This window comes from Scyliorhinus canicula, unplaced genomic scaffold, assembly GCF_902713615.1.
Source record: "Scyliorhinus canicula unplaced genomic scaffold, sScyCan1.1, whole genome shotgun sequence".
Lineage (NCBI taxonomy): Eukaryota > Metazoa > Chordata > Chondrichthyes > Carcharhiniformes > Scyliorhinidae > Scyliorhinus > Scyliorhinus canicula.
The window spans coordinates 426,095-436,320 of record NW_024055425.1 but is presented as its reverse complement, the minus strand read 5'-3'; the positions used below and the strand labels follow the sequence as shown (position 1 = coordinate 436,320).

General features: G+C 44.8%; 1 protein-coding gene across 1 annotated transcript; it reads left to right on the top strand.

The window, feature by feature from the left end:
- The first annotated feature begins 1,164 nt into the window (after positions 1-1,164).
- LOC119959303 (gastrula zinc finger protein XlCGF8.2DB-like) lies at positions 1,165-3,744 on the top strand. Its single transcript, XM_038787612.1, has 2 exons — positions 1,165-1,241; positions 2,444-3,744. The coding sequence occupies exon 2, from the start codon at positions 2,740-2,742 to the stop codon at positions 3,499-3,501; it is 762 nt and encodes a 253-aa protein (XP_038643540.1). The 5' UTR covers positions 1,165-1,241; positions 2,444-2,739; the 3' UTR covers positions 3,502-3,744.
- The last annotated feature ends 6,482 nt before the right edge of the window (positions 3,745-10,226 follow it).

Sequence of the window (10,226 nt, the reverse complement as noted above, 5' to 3'; positions counted from 1 at the left end):
TTGGTTTGCAATATAATTTTTATTTTCCAATTCAACAGATTCCCAATCAGCCAATCAGGTCACAGCTTTACTGTGATGTCACTTCAGCCCCCCCCCCCCCCCCACAATTTGAAAAAGTAAAAATCATTTACTTTCCCAGCATGTTCTCTGGTTCTCTCCCTGCAGATGAACAGTTACAAGCTAGAAAAAAGAAAACAAAATGGTAGGGAAAAAGCACCTTCTCCCACTCTGCACCAAATTACCACGTTCCAATTCCCACTCTGGCTGTGTCTCACTCAGGATGTGTCTCCTTCACGTGCGCAGCATACTCCATGAACATCCACTCCCTCCAGGACAGTGGCAGCAGTGTGTACCATCTACAAGATGCATTGCAGAAATATGCAGCACTTTCCAAACCCACATTCACAAAGGATAACGGCAACATACAAATGGAAATCTCACCGCCTGGAAGTTCCCCTCCAAGCCACTCACCATCCTGAATTGGAAATATATCACTGTTCCTTCACTTCATGGGGTCAAAATCCTGGAACTCTCTGCCCAATAGCACTGTGGCTGTACCTACACCACATGGACTGCAGCAGTTCAGCAAGGCAGCTCACCACCACCTGCTGAAGGGCAATTATGGATAGGAAATAAACACTGGCCCAGCAGGCGGCACGTGGCACAGTGGTTAGCATTGCTGCCTACGGCGCATAGGACCCAGGTTCGAATCCCGGCCTTGGGTCACGATCTGTGTGGAGTTTGCACATTCTCCCCGTGTCTGCGTGGGTTTCACCCCCACAACCTAAAGGTGTGCAGGGTAGTTGGATTGGCCACTCTAAATTGCCCCTTAATTGGAAAAAAAAATTGGGTACTCTAAATTTATAAAAGAAAAAAAATACTGGCCGAACCAGCGACGTCAACATCGTATAAATGAAAATTTGAAAAGCAAAAACACTACAGACGTTAGAATATCAAAATATAAATAGCAAATGCTGGACATCTGTGGAAAGAAAGGACCAGAATTCCAGGCTGAGGTATGATCTGCGGTATGAACTCTGATGAAATGCAGCTGATGAATGATAGCAATAGCGCCCATAATCCCCCGCGGTTCAGAAACCGCTCTATCCAACTCGCTCATTGCCCAGGCACTGTGTGCGCATGGTCCAGGGCCAGCCAGCCGCGGGGCATTCTGGGTAGTTCTTGCTATTCCGAGTCGGAGAGAGCCGGAAGTGGTGCAGCAGATGGGCTGCAGTAAACTGGTAAGGATATGGAATCCCAGGGGGAGTGATGGAGCCAGCTCTGGACGGGGAAAGTTTCTCAACTCCCGAGTGAAGCTCGCAAACCCTAAATAAGACCCTGCGATGGAGAGTGTGTGGCTCCGGGCCCTGTGCCTGGGATCAGCCCCGGGTGAACATCCACCATGATGGTTCAGTTAGGAGAAGAGCGCATGCGCTGGCTTCTGGGTGACGTAAGAAGGAATGAGTGGGACTTTCAGGGTTCCTGTTCCCAATCGGGTCCTAGTGCCTGGGGATATTAAATGAACTTCAGGTTTTCAACTGAGCGACAGGTTTTTCAAGCGGTTTATTGGCACCGTGATTAGCACCGCTAACAAGCATCCAGGGTCAAATCCGAGCTTGGATGACTGTCTTTGTGTAGATTGTAAGAAGTTTTACAACACCAGGTTAAAGTCCAACATTTGGAATCACTGCCTTTCGGAGCATAGCTCCTTCATCAGGTGACTCCTGCTGGCACACCAGCGAGTTCACACTGGGAAGATTGCACTTTCTCCCCGTGTCTGTGTGGGTTTCCTCCACTTTCCTCCCACAGTGCAACAATGTGCAGGTTTGGTGGGGTTATGGGGATAGGGTGAGGAGTGGGCCTTGGCAGGATGCTATTTTAGAGAGTTAGTGTAGACATGATGTGCCGAATGGCTTCCTGCACTGTGGGGATGCTAATGGGGAGGTTTCAGTCCCTGTATAGTTACTGGAAGGGGCTGCTCCGAAATGTGTAGTGCTACTTTACCTCCACATTCCTAGCTTTGCTGCACATATGGGTCTGGGCTGGTCGGAGTAGATGGTCTGTTCCTGGATTTGATTAAAACATCAATTTGTAGATCCAGATGGGTGAGCCCAATGGGGAGAATGTAGGGCTTCCTCTGGCTGCTGAACCCTCTCTGTGGTCTTGTCCATGTTCAGGTGGCCCTGGAGCTGGATCATGATCACCAATTCACTTGATATCTTCCACAACTGTTGTTAAATCAGGGTGTAGAGTGCTTCTGAGACACTGAAAACAACATTCTGGTTTAGGTAAAAACTGTTCCTTGTTTTTGTTGGGATTTTGCCTTCTTTTACTTTGATTGGGCAACATATTTGGGGAACCAAGAGATGAAAATTAGAATTATTTGTTCTGAATTTTTATCCTGGACTGACAGTAATACTGACACAGTCAACTCCTTTTACAGAGGATTGAAAGGAGAGGATTCAACACATTCACACGAGTTGAATATCACCAGTCTTTGAATGTGGAAGGAGAAATATTTGTCTGTTCTTTCCATCGGAAAGGATCTGAAACATCATTGTGACTGGAAAAGCACCGAGACACGCATCCGAGTGAGAGTGTTCAAATGAACTGACTGTGGAAAGAACGTTAACCAATTACCCAGCCTGAGAAAATATCGCACCATTTACAGTGGGGAGAAAACGTATATGTGTTCTGCGTGTAGACAAGGATCAACTGATTGTCTAACCTGGTGACACCATGGTGAAACGGTGGAAATGTGGGGACTGTGGGAAGGGATTCCGAATCCCATCAGCGCTGGAAATTCATCAACGTAGACACACTGGGGAGAAACCATTCATTTGCTGTGTGTGTGGTAATGGATTTGCTGATTCATTTGGACTGGTGTCACACCAGCGAGTTCACACTGGTGAAAAACCGTTCATTTGCTCCCAGTGTGGGAAAAGATTCCGGTCTTCATCCAACCTCACCGAACATCTACGGGTTCACACTGGGGAGAGACCATTCCACTGCTCTGAGTGCGGGAAGAGATTCACTTGTTCTTCCCATCTTGCTCATCACAAGCTTGTCCACACTGGTGAGAGGCCGTTCGTCTGCTCCGTGTGTGGGAAGGGATTTATTAGATCAACATTCCTTCTTAGACACCAACGTATTCACACTGAAGAGAAGGCATTCACCTGCACTGAGTGTGGGGAGAGTTTCACTAATTCATATAATCTTTTTGATCACCAGCGAGTTCACACTGGGGAGAAACCCTTTACTTGCGGGAAGTGTGGGAAGAGTTATACCCGTGCATCTAGTCTTCGGGATCACCAGCGAGTTCACACTGGGGAGAAACCCTTTACCTGTGCTGAGTGTGGGAAGGGATTCACTGCAAAATCGCAGCTTCGGTCACATAAACTTGTTCACACAGATGAAAGACCATTTCAATGTTCTGACTGTGAGAAGAGCTTTAAAAGCAGAAGCGATTTGACGAAACACCAGCGAATCCATTCTGGGTAGAAGCCGTTCATCAGCCATGTGATGGAGGATTCACTCCAGACATCCGCTCGCTTGGCTCATCCAATTGCTCGACTGGCAAACCAGAGAGTTCACATGTTATTACAGGGATTGGATTTCTACACCCAGGTATGAGCCATGTTCATTCTGACAGCTGAGATTTATTTCCATTGATGTTAAACACCAACCCATTGAAAGGGATTAATAGAATGGACATGAATTGCATTAAACACAGTGTTTGGAGTATTTGATTTCTCTAAGATGATTGATGTCCTGTTACCGACTGTTCCATTGTTGGGTCTTTTCTCTTTTGTTAATGGAAGACTTGTATTTATATAGCGCCTCTCACAACTTCAGGATGTCCCTAAGTGCTTTACAGACAATGAGGTTCTTTTGAATTGTAGTCACTGTTGTAATGTAGGAAATGCAGCAGCCAGATTGTGTACAACAGGCTCCAACAAACACAAATAAGATGCTGGAAATACTCAGCAGGTCAGGCAGCATCTGTGAAGCAAGAAAGTGAGTTCAAAACAGAACTGTGATTATGACCAGATTATCTGTTCAGTGTTCATCACCGAGGGCTTTATAGTGAGCAGTTCACACGAGAGAACTTCCTCCTTCAAACTATCAACAGCAGAACCTTTATGTCCAGCTGCAAGAGCAGATGAGGTGAGATTGAAAGGTTTCCTCTGAAAGACGGTGCAGTATTCCCTCAGTACAGCGCTGTATTCCCTCAGGACAGTGTTGTATTCCCTCAGTACAGTGCTGTATTCTCTCAGTACAGTGCTGTATTCTCTCAGTACAGTGCAGTATTCCCTCAGTACAGTGCTGCATTCCCTCAGTACAGTGCAGTATTCCCTCAGTACAGCGCTGTATTCCCTCAGTACAGTGCTGTATTCCCTCAGTACAGTGCTGTATTCCCTCAGTACAGTGCTGTATTCCCTCAGTACAGTGCTGTATTCCCTCAGTACTGTATTCCCTCAGTACGGTGCTGCATTCCATCAGTACGGTGCTGCATCCCCTCAGTACCGTGCTGTATTCCCTCAGTACGGTGCTGCATTCCATCAGTGCAGTGCTGCATTCCCTCAGTACGGTGCTGCATTCCCTCAGTACGGTGCTGCATTCTCTCAGTACAGTGCAGTATTCCCTCAGTACAGTGCTGTATTCCCTCAGTGCAGTGCTGCATTCCATCAGTGCAGTGCTGGATTCCCTCAGTACAGTGCAGTATTCCCTCAGTACAGTGCTGTACTCCCTCAGTACACTGCTGTACTCCCTCAGTACCGTGCTGTATTCCCTCAGTACCGTGCTGTATTCCCTCAGTACAGTGCTGTATTCCCTCAGTACAGCGCTTTATTCCCTCAGTAGTGCTGTATTGCCCTCAGTACAGTATTCCCTCAGTACAGTGCAGTATTCCCTCAGTACAATGCAGTTCCTTCTCAGTACGGTGCAGTATTCACTCAGTACAGTGCAGTAATCCCTCAGTACACTGCAGTACTCCCTCAATACAGTGCAGTACTCCCTCAGTACAGCGCTTGAAGTTAAAACTCACCACTATTCTTAGAATTCCCCCTATACCAAAAAAAGGTTGATATTCTAAATGGTGAACAGGGATTCTCACTCCCTGACTCCAGTGCAGGCTTCTGTGGGTGCCATTCAGGTCAAACTATCTTTTCAAGTTATCCCCCGGTATAACCCATACCTTCACCAAAGAATTTTACCTACTTACCCCTTAATAGCATCGATGTCCTGGGTCCTGCGTTATTAAGGAAGTGAAGTAAGCTAATAACCACTTTTTCAGGTTAAGTTATTTTTATTATTATATTTTTTCTTTTAAAAGCTGCAAACACTTTCTTTACAGAAAGGAAAAAAGATCTTGCTTCTGGCTGCTTCAGGCCCACCTTGGCAATCGATCTTCTTAAAATCTGGTCTTCTTGAGTTGTATTCGCTGGTGAACTCGGTTGCTGTGTCCTGTTCTTCCCATGCACCGAGCTGTGAGAGCTGGCTCTGCTAGCTATCTCTAAGCTGACTCTGACTCCTGTTTAAATTCTAGCCTTCCTTAGATGTATAGCTGTTTAAACTCGGCTGCTTGCCTTGTCTTTCCCATGACCGAGCTCTCTCTCTCTCTCTCTCTCTCTGAGTTCTCCTCCCCTTCTCTCCTGTTGCTGGTGCTGTCTGTTGCTGTTCTGCTTCTGCTCCCTGGGTTTATATTCTCTTTCTGAGAGTTATTAAGTTTTAACGACTTTATTGTAAATGGGCTTGTTTCACTTTGATAGTTTAAAAGTATCTTTGATGTAAACATCTTACTACAACTAATTATTCATTTTGGGCATATCGTCTCCTCTCAGATCTGATTAAACAATGCTTTGGTTTCAATAGGTGTTACTTTTAATTCTGTGATTTCAAATCGTTTAATTTTCCAATTGTCCCCAGCTCATAACTTTGCCTTTGATTTTGACTTACATGATGTTTCTCGTAGACAGGTCGTCTCCAATTTTCTTTTAATTGTTTGATGTTCATAGAATTTTACACTTTAAAATTGACACCAAATTTGACTGAGTATCTTCCATCCTTTCCAGCTGTTTACTAAGAGAGTTTATTTCAATTAAGGTGTGAAATTTTGCTTTTAGCTGCATGCTAAAATTTAACTTGGTTATGACTTGAAAGACTTGCCTGTTTTAAACATTCGTCACTTAATGCAATTGAAACTCTCATCCATGCTTTTTCAGATGCTTCCTGAGATAGTTACATTCCATGAAGGTGTGAGCCATTGTTTTAGCTTACCACATGAGACTGTGTTTGATTAGCCTGCTTGTGAGCAAGAATCTGCATTTTACAACCCTGCTCTTTGAAGCTGCTATGAAACTTTTGTGGGATCTTTCCCTGTACCCTCTCAAACCAGATATTGCCAGACTTCCATGTTTCAAATGACACATTTTTCTGTATTTTCAAGAACAGCTGTATTCATAGAACATAGAACAGTACAGCACAGAACAGGCCCTTCGGCCCTCAATGTTGTGCCGAGCCATGATCACCCTACTCAACCCATGTATCCACCCTATACCCGTAACCCAACAACCCCCCCCCTTAACCTTACTTTTTTATTAGGACACTACGGGCAATTTAGCATGGCCAATCCACCTAACCCGCACATCTTTGGACTGTGGGAGGAAACCGGAGCACCCGGAGGAAACCCACGCACACAGGGAGAGGACGTGCAGACTCCACACAGACAGTGACCCAGCCGGGAATCGAACCTGGGACCCTGGAGCTGTGAAGCATTTATGCTAACCACCATGCTACCCTGCTGCCCCTAAGTACTGTGCAGTATTCCCTCAGTACAGTATTCCCTCAGTACAGTGCAGTATTCCCTCAGTACTGTGCAGTATTCCCTCAGTACACTGCTGTACTCCCTTAGTACAGTGCTGTATTCCCTCAGTACAGCGCTTTATTCCCTCAGTAGTGCTGTATTGCCCTCAGTACAGTATTCCCTCAGTACAGTGCAGTATTCCCTCAGTACAGTGCAGTATTCCCTCAGTACGGTGCTGCATTCCCTCAGTACGGTGCTGCATTCCCTCAGTACGGTGCTGCATTCCCTCAGTACGGTGCTGCATTCCCTCAGTACGGTGCTGCATTCCCTCAGTACGGTGCAGTATTCCCTCAGTACGGTGCAGTATTCCCTCAGTACGGTGCAGTATTCCCTCAGTTCAGTGCAGTATTCCCTCAGTACAACATCGGAATACCAGCTGGGCTTTATGGTTGGGTTTCTGGAGCTGAAGTTGAACCCACATCCTCCTGGCTCAGAGATGGGAATGTAACCACTGAACAATAACCCCTCATCATTAACTCACAATTATTTCCGTTCTCACATCTTTGGTTGTTCTCTTGAATACATTAACCCATTGAATCATGCAGGGGGGTGAACAATAGTCTTTACAGACACCTAGAAGTGGGACAAGGTAGTACATTTCAGTAGAAATTATTTATTTTCAGACAAGTTCCATTTTATAAGCGAACAAGATCGAGGAAGCCATTTTGAGACTAATATTTACCTGAATGGGGCATTTTGTATCCAGCTATTAACCAATTGTATTAATCAATGAAGTGTATTCATTACTCACCAATCAGAAACAAATAGTGATCATCAATTGATTTTAATTGAAGATTTAATAATCAGTTTGTAGTATGTGTTAAAAGACTGGGTTATACCTGAAACTAATGTCAGCCTGTTTTAAATTCTGTACTCCAGCTTCTGTAAGAAGAAATGTATGATTTGATAAGATGGTTAGCAGTGAGGTTTCATGCTCTTGGTAACCTTTTTGAGATGGAAGGTCACACAATGAATTGAAGACTTGTGCAGGATCAGATAGGAGGGACACATTAAACAGTCCCATTGTATCTCGATCTGAGACATTTACCCAAATGGTTAAAAAACAATTAAAATGATTCAGTAATGAAATTGACCAACCATTGAGTTCTAACCAGTTGATTCAAACTGAGGGAGGAGCTACTTAAGGATTTAAAACCCGAGGAGAAGGTCTGTTGTCAGCCAAGTACTGGAATCCCCAAAGCAAGATTCCCATCAGAATTGTCAAAAGGGCAGCATATTGGCGCAGTGGTTAACATTGCAGCCTCACGGCGCTGAGGTCCTTGGTTCGATCCCGGCTCTGGGTCACTGTCCGTGTAAAGTTTGCACCTTCTCTCCCGTTTGCATGCGTTTCGCTCCCACAACCCAGAGAGGTGCGTGGTAGGTGGATTGGCCACGCTAAATTGGCCCTTAATTGGAAAAAAATTGAATTGGGTACTCTAAATTTATATTTTAAAAATAATTGTTGTCAAGAAGTGGTACAAGAGGGATTATGTTTATACAGCCTGATCAGCCAAGATAAATGGAAAAAGTCTGTTTATATCGATCAGTTTCCCCTTTTCCTTCCAGATCGATCAGTTTCCCCTTTTCCTTCTGTATCGATCAGTTTCCCCTTTTCCTTCTGTATCGATCAGTTTACCCTTTTCCTTCCGGATCGATCAGTTTACCCTTTTCCTTCTGTATCGATCAGTTTCCCCTTTTCCTTCTGTATCGATCAGTTTACCCTTTTCCTTCCGGATCGATCAGTTTACCCTTTTCCTTCTGTATCGATCAGTTTACCCTTTTCCTTCTGTATCGATCAGTTTCCCCTTTTCCTTCCGTATCGATCAGTTTCCCCTTTTCCTTCTGTATCGATCAGTTTACCCTTTTCCTTCCCGTATCGATCAGTTTACCCTTTTCCTCCTGTTTCGATCAGTTTACCCTTTTCCTTCCGTATTGATGTTTTTTTTTTTTAAAATTTAGATTACCCAATTATTTTTTCCAATTAAGGGCAATTTAGCATGGCCAATCCACCTACTTTGCACATTTTTGGGTTGTGGGGGCGAAACCCACGCAGACACGGGGAGAATGTGCAAACTCCACACGGACAGTGACCCAGAGCCGGGATCGAACCTGGGACCTCAGCGCCGTGAGGCAGCTGTGCTAACCACTAGGCCACCGTGTTGCCCTCGTATCGATCAGTTTACCCGTTTCCTTCTGTATCGATCAGTTTACCCGGTTCCTTTTGTTTCGATCAGTTTTCCCTTTTCCTTCTGTATCAATCAGTTTCCCCTTTTCCTTCTGTATCAATCAGTTTCCCCTTTTCCTTCTGTATCAATCAGTTTACCCTTTTCCTTCTGAATCAATCAGTTTACCCTTTTCCTTCTGTATCGATCAGTTTCCCCTTTTCCTTCCGTATCGATCAGTTTACCCGTTTCCTTCTGTATCGATCAGTTTACCCGGTTCCTTTTGTTTCGATCAGTTTCCCCTTCTGTATCAATCAGTTTACCCGTTTCCTTCCGTATCGATCAGTTTACCCGTTTCCTTCTGTATCGATCAGTTTACCCGGTTCCTTTTGTTTCGATCAGTTTCCCCTTCTGTATCAATCAGTTTACCCGTTTCCTTCTGTATCGATCAGTTTCCCCTTTTCCTTCTGTATCGATCAGTTTCCCCTTTTCATTCTGTATCCATCAGTTTACCCTTTTCATTCTGTATTGATATGTATCTTTATTTTAAATAAATTTATTTCAATTTACCATCTGAAATTCCTGTCCTTCCTAATCGTTGAAAGTCTTGTTCAAACTAAAACAATTGAGTAAACTATTTACAAACACTGGTGGATTGCTTGGTTGAAATTAGAACAAAGAACAATACAGCACAGGATCAGGCCCTTCGGCCCTCCAAGCCTGTACCGGTCATACCAAATTTGGCCAAATCCCTCAGCACTTCCTTGTGCCATATTCCTCTATACCCATCCTATCCATGTGTTTGTCATGATGTCTTTTGAACGCCGCTAATGTATCTGCCTCCACACCTCTTCTTGCAATGCGTTCTGGGCACTCACCACCCACTGCACAAGAAACCTGCCTCGCACATGTCCTCTAAACTTTGCCCCACGGACCTTAAACCTATGCCCCCTGGTGGCTGACCCCTCCACACTGAGAAAGAGTGCCTGTCCATCCACTCTATCCATGCCCCTCGTAATCTTGTAGACCTCGATCAGGTCATCCCTCAACCTCCGTCTTTCTAATGAAAGTCCGTGTCTATTCAGCCTCTTCACATGGCTAACACCCTCCAGACCAGGCAACATCCTGGTAAACCTCCTATGCACCCTCTCCAAAGTCTCCACATCCTTCTGGTAGTGTGGCGACCAGAATTGTGCACA